The 15,502-nt window shown below is 44.0% G+C and overlaps 1 protein-coding gene across 14 annotated transcripts in view; it reads right to left on the bottom strand.

Annotated features, from left to right (window-relative positions):
* The window catches only part of PRPSAP2 (phosphoribosyl pyrophosphate synthetase associated protein 2), a 70,085-nt gene that overhangs the window by 39,083 nt on the left and 15,500 nt on the right, over window positions 1-15,502 (bottom strand). For all 14 annotated transcript variants that reach the window (XM_032177032.2, XM_058428492.1, XM_058428493.1 and 11 more), the window contains 4 exons: window positions 13,533-13,599; window positions 8,372-8,544; window positions 5,671-5,786; window positions 67-122 (listed from right to left, as the gene is read on the bottom strand). In XM_032177032.2, coding sequence (XP_032032923.1) covers window positions 67-122; window positions 5,671-5,786; window positions 8,372-8,544; window positions 13,533-13,599 — 412 coding nt within the window. The remainder of the gene's footprint in view (window positions 1-66; window positions 123-5,670; window positions 5,787-8,371; window positions 8,545-13,532; window positions 13,600-15,502) is intronic.

The following is a 15,502-nucleotide window of genomic DNA, read 5'->3' as shown; positions in this document are numbered from 1 at the left end:
TGGAACTCATCACGGATACAATCCTTAGAAGTAGATCCAGAAAGAGGTTGTGAGATTCCCACCTACCTCTTCGCCGAGGCTGGAGACTTGGCCACGATTACTGCATTCCTGTAATCTGGGATCTGTGACAGACAAGAAGTCAGGTATTACTGCGTGTCAACAAAAAGGAAAATTCCAACAGACCCAAAAATGCTTGGTTAGTTGAAAGTTTTCCAAAAAAAGAAAAAGTTCAAAGTAAAATTCTCCTTTGGAAAATGAAGAAAGGAACCTGCCTATGAAAAAATATTACTAACTTGTGAGCCACACAGACTTCTTTTAGGAAAAAAGTAGGGATAATTGGTGATTAGCTCTTATCTCTGCCAGCAAATACTAATAATGCAGTGTTAAGATGCTTCTATATATCTCGTCAACAAGAATCCTAATTACATGTAATTTCAGAGTACAAGGATATCCAATTCAATCTGAATAAAAGCTGACTGTCAAATTCCAAATTACTGCAGTCCAAACAAATGGCTATTTAACATATCGCAGTCATAACATGTTGAAGCAACCGATTTGTTAAAGGATAATCGGCCCAGCACTATTTAAAAAAAAAAAAATTAACTATATTCTCATTCCTTTTTTCTCACAATTGCACCAATGAATTTTAATATGAGCAGTTAATAACACCTAGCACCATGTATAAAACAATGCCTACCATACAACAAGCACTAAATAATAACTACTTAGCAAATGAACAAAAAAATGATTAATTTGAAGAATTTAGTACAGTTGCCTCCGGCATAATCACATGGCTCAGCTGTATCTACAGGAAAGCCTAATTTATCCAACACTCTCAGGAAGTAAGGCAGTAAAATATATTTCCATTTGGGCACCTTCATTATTTTTGCTGGCAGTCTTTCTAAACTTTTTCACGTACTTCCTTGTCTCATCAAACATCATCAAACGTTACCAAACCCAGCCAAGAAAAGATAGAACCAAGAAAACAGTTAATAACAATTAAAAGACCTAAAAGAAAGGACTCTAACAAAAACAAGTCTATTGTCTCTATGGAGGTTAAAATGGGAAATTATATACAACAAGAAAGAACAAATTATTATGAAAAAGAACCAAAAATAAATCTAGGAGGAGGAAGTTATTATGGTCTAAAGAAACCCAGTAGCTGGCTGGCTTAACAGCAGAATAAACACAACTTAACAGCAGAATAAACACAAACAAAAAGAACAAACCAGGGAAGATCAAGCCAAGGAATTTCCCCAGAATGCTATATATAAGTATGCAAAAAGTAAAATAAGTTTTTAAAAGTTATAGAGACTAGATCCAAAATTTTCAGGATCTAATAGTTCCCAAAGGAAAATAATAAAAGAAATAGAAGGGATGAAATACTTAAAAGATTGAAAACCATTCCCAAAGATGGCCAGGTGCGGTGGCTCATGCCCATAATCCCAGTACTTTGGGAGGCCAAGGTGGGCAGAACATCTGAGCCAAGACCAGCCTGGCTAGCATGGTGAAACCCCCTTTCTACTAAAAATGCAAAAAAAACTTAGCCAGGCGTGGTGGTGCACACCTGTAATCCAGCTACTCAGGAGGCTGAGGCAGGAGAATTGTTTGAACCCATTTAAAATGTCTCCAGAAAGAATTACTATGATTCTTTTCATTAAAATTTTTCATTAAAATGAAAAATTATCAAGCTGGGCACGGTGGCTTCACGCTTGTAATCCCAGCACTCTGGGAGGTTGAGGCGGGTGGATAACCTGAGGTTGGGAGTTCAAGACCAGCCTGACCAACATGGAGAAACCCCCTTTCTACTAAAAATACAAAATTAGACGGGTATGGTGGCCCATGCCTGTAATCCCAGCTACTCAGGAGGCTGAGGCAGGAGAATCGCTTGAACCTGGGAGGTGGAGGTTGTGGTGAGCTGAGATTGCGCCACTGCACTCCAGCCTGGGCAACAGAGCGAGACTCCGTCTCAAAAAAAAAAAAAAAAAAAAAAAAAAAAAAAAGAATAGATGGCAAAAGTTTCAAGGCAATGAGCATCCTAGTACCAGAATGTTCCTTCTGACTCTGGCAGAAGGTGCTTAAATTCCAGTGACAAACACAAGAGATGGAGAAAGTGTCAGCATCAAAACCTGCAGAATAGGATCACTAAGTGACAAGAAGGCATGGTGCCACAGTATAATTAGCAGTGTTTTCTTCTTTCTTGGTGACATAAAATAATGTAAGCCTGGACTGATCGCACCTTAGATTCAGTGAAACATGAATATCTATCCCCTGCTTTAAGAGGCTCTAACACATGAAAATAAAAGAGACAAGATACGTATACTATAAAAAGGCAATACAGGCCAGGTGTAGTAGCTCATGCCTGTAATACCAGTACTCTGGGAAGCTGAGGCAGGCAGATCACTGGAGTTCAGAAGTTCAAGACCAGCCTGGCCAACACGGTGAAACCCTATCTCTACTAAAAACACAAAAATTAGGCCCAGCACGGTGGCTCACACCTGTAATCCCAGCACTTTGGGAGGCCAAGGTGGGCAGATCACCTGAGGTCAGGAGTTCGAGACTAGCCTGACCAACAAGGAGAAACCCTGTCTCTACTAAAAATACAAAATTAGCCGGGTGTGGTGGCACATGCCTGTAACCCCAGCTACTCGGGAGGCTGAGGCAGGACAATCACTTGAACCTGGGAGGCAGGGGTTGCTGTGAGCCGAGATCATGCCATTGCACTCTAGCCTGGGCAACAAGAGCGAAACTCCGTCTCAAAAAAAAACACAAAAAACAAAAATTAGCCAGATATGCTTGCTTGAACCCAGGAGACGGAGGCTGCAGTAAGCCAAAATCGCACTCCAGCCTGAGTGACAGAGAGAGACTCTGTCTCCAAAAAAAAAAAAAAAGCAATACACAAAAATTCCTTTTTAACACCGAGTTCCCGCATATTAAATTTTTTTTTTTTGAGACGGAATCTCACTCTGTCACCCAGATCACGGCTCAATGCAGCCTCGACCACCTGAGCAACTTCAACCTCCCAGGCTCAAGCAATCCTCCCACTTCTCATCCTCTCAAGTAGCTGGGACCACAGGCATGCACCACCACACCTGGTTAATTTTTGTATTTTTTGTAGAGACAGGGTTTTGCCATATTGCCGAGGATAGTCTTGAACTCCTGGACTCAACTGATCCAACCTCCTCAGCCTCTCAAAGTGCTGGGATTATAGGTGTGGGCCACCACACCCAGCCCTGACTTCTTCTCAACAATGAAACTAAAATGGGAATTTTTTCAAGTAGAAGGCAGTGTCATCCTGAGGTAGAAGCCTGCACTACAGGCAATGACTAGCGTTAGGCTTCCAGCCTGACCTTGCAACCAGCACAAGGGTGCCCCAGCCTTCGTTCTTTAGGCTCACCCACTGGGCATCCCTTAAGAGGTGCAATCGCCATTTGTGCCTTGAGACATTGGCACACAACATGCCTGTGTCTTGAATGGAAACATCCCCTAAAACCACAAGATGTCGACAGCAACCCATATAAGTCTATAGCTACTGCTCTATTTCTTCCAAAATGACAGGTTTCTCCAAGCGGCTGTTTGCTAACTGAACCACGTTCAATGCTCACCCTCTCACTCTCTCTCTGCCTAAACCTCTTCATCCTTCCCTATCAAAAGACATTTGCCAATTTTATCTCACCTTCTCTCTCAACTGAGAATAATATTCAGGTAAAATTAGGCCAGGCACAGTGGCTCACACCTGTAATCACACTGCTTTGGGAGGCTGAGGCAGGAGGATCACTTGAGGCCAGGAGTTTGAGACCAGCCTGGGTAACATAGCAAGATTCTGACTCTGGAAATATTTTTTAAAAATTAGCTAGGTGTGGTGGCACACCTCTAGTCTCAGCTACTCAGGAGGCTGAGGTGGGAGAAATCTCTTGAGCCCAGGAGCTCAAGGTTGCAGTGAACTATCATGGCACTACAGCACTCCAACCTGGGTGACAGAGAAAGACCCTGTCTCAAAAAACAACGAAAAATTTTTCAGGTAAAATTAAAGTCTCTATTATTTTTTGAATTTGTTAGAGTATTTTTGTTTTCTTTTTTGTGTTTTTGAGACAGTCTCGCTCTGTCACCCAGGCAGGAGTGCCGTGGCACAATCCTGGCTCACTGTAACCGCCACCTCCCAGGTTCAAGCAATTCTCCTGCCTCAGCCTCCCAAGTAACTGGGATTACAGGCACGCGCCACCACATCCAGCTAATTATGTATTTTTAGTAGAGATGGGGTTTCACCATGTTGGCTAGGCTGGTCTGAACTCCTGACCTCAAGTGATCCACCCGCCTCAGACTCCCAAAGTGCTGGGATTATAGGCGTGAGCCACTGCACCTGGCCTAGAGTTTTTATGTTTCTTATGTATAACTTTAAAGAAAAAAAAAGCAGAATATTTTACATTTTTCTCTTTCAAAAATACTTAAATTCATTTTCTGTATAAGGACTTATATCAATTGCTGGAGAATGGGGAAGCCCTGTACTCTTACCAGAAAGAAGTTCCTCAGAAACCTATAAACTGCCATCTTTTAAATACAGTACTGTAAAAAGAAGTTATCTTCTTTTAAATACAGTACTGTAAAAAGAAGTTATCTAGAAAAGTTATTAAAGAGAAATAATTTATATAAGAAAAACAGCTAAGGCCAGGTGCAGTGGCTCATGCCTGTAATCCCAGCACTTTGGGAGGCCGAGGCGGGCGGATCACGAGGTCAGCGTTCGAGATCAGCCTGGCCAACGCGGTGAAACCTCACCTCTGCTAAAGATACAAAAATTAGCCAGGCGTGGTGGTGCATGCCTGTAATCCCAGCTACTCGGGAGGCTGAGGCAGGAGAATTGCTTGAACCCGGGAAGTGGAAGTTTCAGTGGGCCGAGATTGCACCATTACACTCCAGCCTGAGAGTGACTCCATCCCCCCTCAAAAAAAAAAAAAAGAAAGAAAAACAGCTAAAAGCAAAATAGCTAAGTACAGTATAAATTAACATTTTAAAAGCTTTCTTAAATAGTAAGTCACAAAAATGCTAACTCATATCAAAGAAAAACAAATGTAGCTATATTAAAATTAAACGTCTGATTTATCCCAGGTTGCAAGGGTGGTAATAAACCACATTAATAGAATGAAGGAAAAAAACATGATCATCTCCACTGATACAGAAAAAGCATTTGACAGATTCAACACCGCTTCAGAACAGTGGTTCCCTAGGGTGGAAGGAGGCAGGGGGACAGGACAGAGAAGGAGCCCATGAGCAGCTCTAAGTTATGATGATGACTCTAGTTTTCTTGCTGGGAGGGGGGACCATGGACGCTGACTATCATAACTGGACGGACAGAGAGGATGGATAGATGGATACATAAAACAGAACCAGGATCAGGCATAGACTAGTAATGAGAGTGAATTACTCTTTACAATCATATGTAGTCCAATTCTAGGTACTTGAGGTCCAAAAGAAAAAGCAATTTTAAGAGCTTAACTAAAGAAACAAACTGCAGATTCAGAATTCTAAAATGCGTTGGATTATAGCTATAAAGTATAATGGTATTTTAAGTAGAATACATCAAGTTTTAATCCTTTAGGGGTATCCTAAGGAAACAGAAATACATCTTTCAACCTTAATCAGAATGTTAAAATAAAAAAGTTTGAGCTAGCTCACCTCTTCTTGAATATACTGTAATAAGAAGGGAGATGCTCTTAAATTGTCAACAGGAATATTGAAGAAGCCCTGAATTTCCTTCTGGTGTAAATCCATAGTAATAAGATGAGTTAGACCTTTGAAAATAAAGCAGATGCAAGCAATAAATAGTTTTGTTTTGTTTTGTTTTTTTAAGATGGGATCCCAGTCTGTCACCCAGGCTGGAGTGCAGTGGCATGACCATAGCTAACTGCAGCCTTGAACTCCTAGGCTGAAGCAATCCTCTCACCTCAGCCTTGAAAGTAGCTGGGAATACAGCTGCATGCCACCACGCCCAGATAATTCTGTATTTTTAGTAGAGAAAGGGTTTCACCATATTGGCTAGGTTGGTCTCGAACTCCTGACCTCAAGTAATCCTCCTGCCTCAGCCTCCCAAAGTGCTGGGAATACAGGCATGAGCCACTGCACCCAACCTATAAATAGTTTAAAAACAAGTTGCACTGTATGAAATAGGTACTACATAAAATACTATATACAATAAGTTACTATTAAAAAATTGCTCTCCAGCCGGGTGCGGTGGCTCACGCCTGTAATCCCAGCACTTTGGGAGGGTGAGGCGGGCGGATCACAAGGTCAGGAGTTCAAGACTAGCCTGACCAATACGATGAAACCCCATCTCTACTAAAAATACAAAAATTAGCTGGGCGTGGTGGCAGGCGCCCGTAGTCCCAGCTACTCGGGAGGCTGAGGCAGGAGAATGGCGTGAACCCGGGAGGTGGAGGTTGCAGTGAGCCGAGATTGCGCCATTGCACTCCAGCTCGAGCGACAGAGCGAGACTCCATCTAAAAAAAAAAAAAAAAAAAAGAGTTCGAGACAAGCATGGCCAACATGGTGAAACCTCGTCTCTACTAAAAATACAAAACTTAGCCAGGCGTGGTGGCGGGCGCCAGTAATCCCAGCTACTCACGAGGCTGAGGGAGGTGAATCACTTGAACCCAGGAAGTGGAGGTTGTGGTGAGCCGAGATCGCGCTACTGCACTCCAGCCTGGATGACAGAGTGAGACTAACTCAAAAATAAAAAATAAAAATAATAATAATTAGTTGGGCACGGTGGTGTGTGCCTGCAATCCCAGCTACTCCGGGGGCTGAGGCAGGAGAATTGCTTGAACCCGGGTGGTGGAGGCTGCAGTGAGCCAAGATCATGCCGCTGCAGTGAGCCAAGATCATGCCACTGCACTCCAGACTGGGCAACAGAGCAAGACTCCGTCTCAAAAAACAAACAAACAAAAAGTTTTATTCTACAATAAGTACCTGTCTTAAAATGCAGTGATATGGGGACTTTTATTCTATTTACTCTGTGCAAATGCTCCATGATACATACCTTCTAAAATCATATACATTCAGACTGGGTGTGGTGGCTCATGTCTGTAATCCCAGAATTTTAGGAGCACAAGGCAGGTGGATCACTTGAGGTCAGGAGTTCAAGACCAGCCTGACCAACATGGCAAAACCCCATCTCTACTAAAAATACAAAAATTAGCCAAGTGTGGTGGCAGGCACCTGTAGTCCCAGTTACTAGAGAAGCTAGGGTACAAGAATTGCTTGAACCCAGGAGGCAGTGGTTGCAGTGAGCCGAGGTGCCACCCCTGCACTCCAGCCTGCGAAACAGAGCAAGACTCCGTCTCAAAAAAAATAAATACAATAGAATAAAAGTTAAAATAAAAAATAAAATCATAGGCCGGGTGCAGTGGCTCATGCCTGTAACCCCAGCACTTTGGGAGTCCGAAGTGGGCAGATCCCTGAGGTCAGGAGTTTGGGACCAGCCTGACCAACATGGAGAAACCCTGTCTCTACTAAAAATACAAAATTAGCCGGGCGTGGTGGCGCATGCCTGTAATCCCAGCTACCTGGGAGGCTGAGGCAGGAGAATCGCTTGAACCGGGGAGGTGGAGGTTGTGGTGAGCCAAGATCATGCCATTGCACTCCAGCCTGGGCAACAGGAGCGAAACTCCATCTCAAAATAAATAAATAAAATAAAATCATATACACTTATACAAGTGCGCACACAAACAAACACAAATATATCGACACATATAGCCAATAACAACTATGAAGGTTATTTAGAAACACAGGAAAAATACTTAGGTTGTTACCTGAAAATGCCTAACACAGAATAGTATGTATCTTTTCCAATATATGCCTATCTAGGCAGACACGGTGGTATATGCCCATAGTTCCAACTGAGTACTCAGGAGGATCACTTGAGCCCAGGAGTTCAAAGATCATCCCACATAGCTTCCCAAAGCATTGGGATTGCAGGCGTGAGCCGCTGCACCCAGCCATTACTTTGATATTTCTAAGGTAAAAATAAAACTCCAGCAGGGTATGGTGGTTCATGACTATAATCTCAGCACTCCGGGAGGCCGGAGCAGAAACATCCCTTGAGGCCAGCAGTTCAAAACCAGCCTGAACAACATAGTAAGACCCAGTATCTACAAAAAATTTAAAAATTAGCAGGCAGGATGGTGTGTGCCTATAGTCCTAGCTACTTGGGAGGCTCTGGTGGACTGCTTGACCATAGGAGTTCAAGTTGCAGTGAGCTATGATCACGCCACTACACTCCAGACTAGGTGACAGGGCAAGACCCTGTCTTAAAAAAGAGAGAATAAATAAATAAAACTCCCAGGCCCCCAATTAATTGTGAAACATCTGCCATTCTTACCAGCTTTGCACATCATGGAAGCCAGCAATTTAGAGACAATGGAGCCTCTTTTTCTCATCTTGCACTGCTTGCTATAAGGAAAGTAGGGTATCACGCCAATGATGCTCTTGGCACAAGAGGTCTTACATGCATACACCATGATCAGGAGCTCCATGATGGTGGTGTTCACATCCCTGTAACAAAGACACAGCAAATCTCGTCAAGGGATCTACAACACAGTATTCCCTGTTCCAAAAAGTGTCAGCAGTGTGTTACTCATGCCTTGATACAACCTAAGGTGCAAGGCAGAAAAAAACCAACCAATAAATTCCTCTTTTCTCAGGCCTCCATAAGATGCCCCACCATCTGCTCTCAACTGACCACCCTACTTAAGTACTCTCAGAGGAGCGTGTCCACAAGCTCCCACTATGTGCATCTGTGCCCCAGGAGTCGGCCTGCCCTCAGCCATCAGTCAGAGGAAATTTCCATGCCAGTGGCCCTAAAATTAATGCCTCCAAATGGCACACCTATGTGAGCAATTCTCTCTCCTCTCCTGCCTCCACCACTGACTACCCATCAGCCACAAACATTCTGTTACTTCCATTAACACGACTCATAACCACTCTTCCCTCTGCTGTACATCTTAAGAGAGTCGTCTAAACTATCTCCAATTTATCTACTCTCATTCTCTCCCAAATAGTCCAGTGAAGCTTTGTTTTCATAAAGGTCATCAGTGGCCTCCATGCGGCCATGTCCACGGTCACTTGGCTTCCAGAATGCCCCTCTCTGGTGTCCTCCTTCCACCCTTGGTTTCTTTTGCTTGGCTTCTCCCCAGCCTGATGTCCCAGGACTTGCTCATGTGTCCTCTCTTTCTGTTTCCTCTCATCTTTTGGGCTTCTCATCTAATTTCACAGCTTCATAGATGGTGGCAACTCTCAAATTTACAACTCCAGTCCAAACTTGAGGATCCGCCCCTCCCCTCCTGCCTGGCCACACCTGACCCTGTTCAGTCCTCCCACAGGCAGCTCACACCACTAAGGGCCTTGCTCTAGGCGTTCTCACTGCCTGCAATACTTTTCTCCCCACCTAGTCACCTGACTCTCCCTCACCTTCTCTAGTCTCTGTTCAAATATCACCTCCACAATGAGGCTTACCCTGTCTGCCTCTCTCTGCCCTCTCGCCACTACCATCTCACCATGCTGTCTTATTTTTTTCCAAATCATTCATCACCTTCTAGATAATCTATTTCTTTATTATGCTCACTTTATGTCTTCCTCCACTGGAATATAAACTCCACAAGGACAAGGATCTTTCTCTGTTTTAATCATGGAGGCATCTCGCATACGTGTAACTAACTGTAATTCACATATTGTAGACATTCAAAATAAGTATTTGTTAATGAAAGGAGTGAACGGAAACACAGAACATTCAGGTGAGTAGGTTCTCTGTCACTATCCAACAAGTCTGACATCTGATGAGTTAAAAGAGACTTTCACCCTATTAGGAACAAAAAAAAAAAGATTTTCAGAAAAGTATTCTATGGGAAGGATAAGAGTGGAGGAACAAGGCTTTCCATTACTGAACTAAGGAGAGTCTTGTCTGAAATACAGGAAAACTTGAGTTAATAGATGGAATTTTCTTAATTTTAAATTTCTCTTTTATTTTTAGTGCTACCACTAATCTGTAGTAAAATGAAGTATAAGATATATCTAACAACACTAAATCATTTTTTTGTTCGTTTGTTTTTGAGATGGAGTTTTGCTCTTGTTGCCCAGGCTGGAGTGCAATAGCACGATCTCAGCTCACTGCAACCTCCGCCTCCCAGGCTCAAGCAATTCTCCTGTCTCAGCCTCCCGAGTAGCTGGGATCACAGGCATGCGCCACCACACCCGGCTAATTTCGCATTTTTAGCAGAGAGAGGGTTTCTCCATGCTGGTCAGGCTGGTCTTGAACTCCCGACCTCAGGTGATCTGCATGCCTGGGGCCTCCCAAAATGGTGGGATTACAGGCTTTTTTTTTTTTTTTTAAGACGTTGTCTCACTCTATCACCCAGCCTGGAGTACAGTGGCGCAATCTCGGCTCACTGCACCCTCCGTCTCCTGGGTTCAAGCGATTCTCATGCCTCAGCCTCCCAAGTAGCTGGAATTAGAAGCGCATATCACCATGCTCAGGGGTTTCACCATGTTGGCCAGGCTGGTCTTGAACTCCTGATCTGCCCACCTCGGGCTCCCAAAGCGCTGGGATTATAGGTGTAAGCCACCTCGCCCGGCCTTTTTTTTTTTCCACTTTGAGATGGAGCCTTGTTCTGTTACCCAGGCTGGAATCCAGTGGCGTGATCTCACCTCTGCCTCCTGGGTTCAAGCAATTCTCGTGCCTTAGCCACCTGAGTAGCTGGGACTACAGGTGCTCATGACCATGCCCAGCTAATTTTTTGTATTTTTAGTAGAGACAGGGTTTCACCGTGTTGGCCTGGCTGGTCTCAAACTCTTGGCCTCAACTGATACGCCCACCTTGACCTCCCAAAGTGCTAGGATTACAGGCATGAGCCACCACATCTGGCCCTCAACACTAAATGTTATTTCATGGTATTTCACAAAGAAGACCATGACGTCCAGACTCTGCAACATGGACAAGACTGAGAACCCGAGCTAACACAAGCTTACGTCAGGTATGGAACAATGCAAAATGAGACACGGAGAGAAAATGAAAGGGGTGCTGAGTGGTTCCGATTAGAGGAATATGAAACTGACAAAAGACAGGGGCACAGGATAAGTATTGAAACGTACAAAAATAAAGAACCAGAAGGACTTGAAAATGAGAAGGATCAGCAGTCACCCTTCTGAAGTCCTAAATTCTAAGTCCGGGGGAGCCCTCAATGCCTACCCATCCCCTTGGGTAATCCACACAACCTCTGTGAATTTATCCAATGGAATCACATTTGTCTGTAAGGAGATAAAAGTACCACAGACACAGAAACCAAGGAGCCAGAAGCAGTGTAAGTTGTTCTGTGCCCGCCCCTTCCCTACCCCGATGCTGGAGGTAAAGGGTTAAGATGTGGGCACAGGTGAGTCCTCTACTTCCACCCTGGTTTGGTGGCAGACCTGGGAAAGAGGACAGCAGCAGCAGGGGCAGTTGGCGCTCCGTGCCCCCACCTCCAGCTCTGCTGAGAATCCTGGGTGTCACAGCAGAAGGTGAAGCCAGGGCACCGTGGCAAAGGCCCTCCACACTCTCCCTCCTTCAGAGCACACCCATTTGCCAGGGCTATAGGATGCAAGGACAGGTCTCCCCTGCCACTTCTCTTCCCAGAAGAGATGGGGGTTTTGTGACTTCATCCCAATAAACCAAAGACCAGGAGAGAAAATGTTCAAAATTTAGGTGAAAAAAATGTGTGTTCCAAGACTAAAGTCTCCGGAAATGTCCTTCTTCTTCCCTTTCGTTGGTATTATATATGTATATACACAAATTAAGCATGCAGCAACTTTCAGACTCTATAAGCTAAAAAATAATGCACTAGACAAACTGATTTCTAGACATTAAAAATTGTTCTGAGCGAAGAACTTCATACACAGAAGCATTTGGGGACATTTGTGGACAAACACACAATGGAAAGTGGGGCTTTAAGGCCAGGTGTGATAGGCTCACCTTCTATATTGCTGGAATCTCAGCAATATAGGAGGTCAAGGCAGGAGGATCACTTGAGGCCAAAAGTTTGAGACCAGCTGGGCAATATAGTGAGACCTCCATCTCTACAAAAAATGAAAAAATTAGGTGAGCATGCTAGTGCATGCCTGTAGTCCCAGCTACTTGGGAGGCTGAGGAAGGAGGATAGTTTGAGCTCAGGAGTTTGAGGTTGTAGTGAGTTATGATCTCACCACTGCACTCTGGCCTGGACAACAGAGCAAGACCCTACCTCTAAGAAAAAAGAAAAAGAAAAAAAAAAGTAGGGCTCCAGGTGATCACCCTCCCTTCCAGAGTGCCAGAGACAGCCTCATGCACTGAATCTTCTATACCCAGCTTAAGCATATGTGACCAATTTCCAGAACACAGGTATGTCAAAGGTCACACCAGACAGGAATACACATTCCTTCAGTACAGTCTTTTATCCTCTCAGCTAATTTAATTTATGTAACAAAACAGTAAATAATGATCACTTTTATATGCAATAAAAGCTTAAAGAACCCCAACTAAGAAAGCTCTCCTCCCCTAGCCTCTGTTTCTTTTGGGGAGAGGAGGGAACTAGAAATGCTTCCCTGCAAGTTTTACAAAATTCTGGCTGTCAATTGTTAGGAAACTTAATGTATACTACTATCATTAACAGCCTCTACTCCAGGCCGGGCGCAGTGGCTCACGCCTGTAATCCCAGCACTTTGGGAGGCTGAGGCAGGCAGATCACCTGAGGTCGGGAGTTCGAGACCAGCCTGACCAACATGGAGAAACCCTGTCTCTACTAAAAACACAAAATTAGCCGGGCATGGTAACACATGCCTATAATCCCAGCTACTCAGGAGGCTGAGGCAGAATTGCTTGAACCTGGGAAGCAGAGGTTGCGGTAAGCTGAGGTTGCGGTGAGCCAAGATCGCGTCATTGCACTCCAGCCTGGGCAACAAGAGTGAAACTCCGTCTCAAAAAAAAAAAAAAAAAAAGAGCCTCTACTCCAATACTTGGTTATTTCCACCCATTAAGAACACTGAGTGGCTGGACACGGTGGCTCACACCTGTAATCTCACCACTTTGGGAGGCCGAGGCAGGCAGATTGCCTGAGGTCAGGAGTTCAAGACCAGTCTGGCCAACATGGTGAAACCCTGTCTCTACTAAAAATAAAAAAATTAGCCAGGCGTGGTGGCGCCAACTGTAGTACCAGCTACTCGGGAGGCTGAGGCAAGAGAATCACTTGAACCTGGGAGGAGGTGGTTACAGTGAGCTAACATCGCACCACTGCACTCCAGCCTGGGTGAAGGAGTGGGACTTTGTCTCAAAAAAAAGAAAGAAAGAAGGAAAAACACTGAAAGAACATGTAAAAGTCAGCAGTTATGTCAGAAAACTTAGTTTTCTAAATTCTAAATTGGTAAGATATACTAATTTTAAGACTATTATAACTCTTCCTGGCTAGCCATCTATCATTATTTTAAACACTCATGTCTAAACTGAAACCCAGAAAGCAACACTTCTGCTGGATACTCACTTTGAAACGGTTTGGATGATGAAAACATCTTTTCCCCTCACAGACTCTTGAATTTGTACTCTCGTTTCTGGCAGGAAAAGGGAAAAAGAAGAGAGGGAAAGGCATATAGTTCAAATTTTTCAAAATACACAAAAAAATCTGTATCATTCCTTAATGTAATAAAATATGGCAACTCAAACTGTTATAAGACTCAGTAGGCTTTAGATGTTACAAGGGATAATACACATATGCCATTAATCACTTTTTAAAACACAGCTTTAAGACGGAATTGCATTTCTGACTTGAAATAAGTAAACGTATAATTCTCACCCCTTATATATACAAACAGTGAGTGCTGTACCACTCCCAGCATGGTATCTTTTTTTTTTTTTTTTTTTTGAGACGGAGTCTTGCTCTGTCGCCCAGGCTGGAATGCAGTGGTGCGATCTTGGCACATTGCAAGCTCTGCCTCCCAGGTTCATGCCATTCTCCTGCCTCAGCCTCCCGAGTGGCTGGAACTACAGGCGCCCGCCACCACGCCCAGCTAATTGTTTTGTATTTTTTTAGTAGAGACAGGGTTTCACCATGTTAGCCAGGATGGTCTCGATCTCCTGACCTCGTGATCCGCCCGCCTCAGCCTCCCAAAGTGCTGGAATTACAGGCGTGAGCCACCACGCCCGGCCTGAGCATAGTATCTTTACAGAAAATTGTAGGCCAGGCACAGTGGCTCATGCCTGTAATACCAGCACTTTGGGAGGCCAAGGCAGGCAAATCACCTGAGGTTAGCAGTTCGAGACCAGCCTGACCAACATAGAGAAACCCCATCTCTACTAAAAATACAAAATTAGCCAGGCATGGTGGCGCATGCCTATAATCCGAGCTACTTGGGAGGCTGAGGCAGAAGAATCGCTTGAACCCGGGAGGCAGAGGTTGTGGTGAGCCGAGATTGTGCCATTGCACTCCAGCCTGGGCAACAAGAGCGAAACTCTGTCTCGAAAAAAAAAGAAAAAAAAGAAAAAGAAAATTATATATTCATTCAATCAGCATCAACTGAGAATGTATTAGGTACAAAACATTGTATGTTGTGAGAAACAAAGATAAATAAGACCTAATATCCCTACTCTCAAAATATGTGTGATCAGCCATAAAGAAACAATTAGACAAATCCATAATGGGACATTCTACAAGACAACCTCTTCAACAAGTCACTGTCACAGGAAGAAAAAGGAAGAGGTGAAGGGATTGTTCTAAAATACAAGAGACTAAAGAGATATTTTTTTAAAAAAATCCCTTGAACTAAGAATCCTGGTTTGGGGTGGAGGTGTTGGAAAAAACAACTATAAAAGACTCTTTAGGCTGGGCACGGTGGCTCACACCTGTAATCCCAGCACTTTCAGAGGCCCAGGCAGGCGGATAATCTGAGGTTAGGTGTTTAAGGCTAGGCTGGCCAACACGGTGAAACCTTGTCTCTACTAAAAATACAAACATTAGCTGGGCTTGGTGGCGCACAACTATAATCCCAGCTACTCAGGAGGCTGAGGCAGGAGAACTGCTTGAACCTGGGAGGCAGAGGTTGCAGTAAGCCAAGATCGCACCACTGCACTCCAGCCTGGGTGACAAAGCCAGATTCCATCTCAAAAAAATAAAAAATAAAAAATAAAAGACCCTTTAGGACAACTAGGGAAATGTGAATATAGGCCATATATTAGATGATTAAAGAATCGTTGTTGGGCCAGGTGCGGTGTCTCACACCTGTAATCCCAGCACTTTGGGAGGCCAAGGCGGGCAGATCACTTGAGGCCACAGAAAAAAAAAGAATTGTCCTTAATTGTTAAGTTAATTTTCTTTTCCTTTTTTTTTTTTTAAGACACAAAAAAAAAGCTCACTGCAACCTCCACCTCCTGGACTCAAGTGATCTTCCTGCCTTAGCCTCCCAAGTAGCTAGGATTACAAGTGCACGCCACCAACCCTGGCTAATTTCTTTATCTTTG

Source organism: Hylobates moloch, unplaced genomic scaffold, assembly GCF_009828535.3.
Source record: "Hylobates moloch isolate HMO894 unplaced genomic scaffold, HMol_V3 SCAFFOLD_15, whole genome shotgun sequence".
NCBI classification, from domain to species: domain Eukaryota; kingdom Metazoa; phylum Chordata; class Mammalia; order Primates; family Hylobatidae; genus Hylobates; species Hylobates moloch.
Note: the sequence above shows the minus strand (reverse complement) of the source record. Positions and strands in the feature narration are given on the sequence as shown.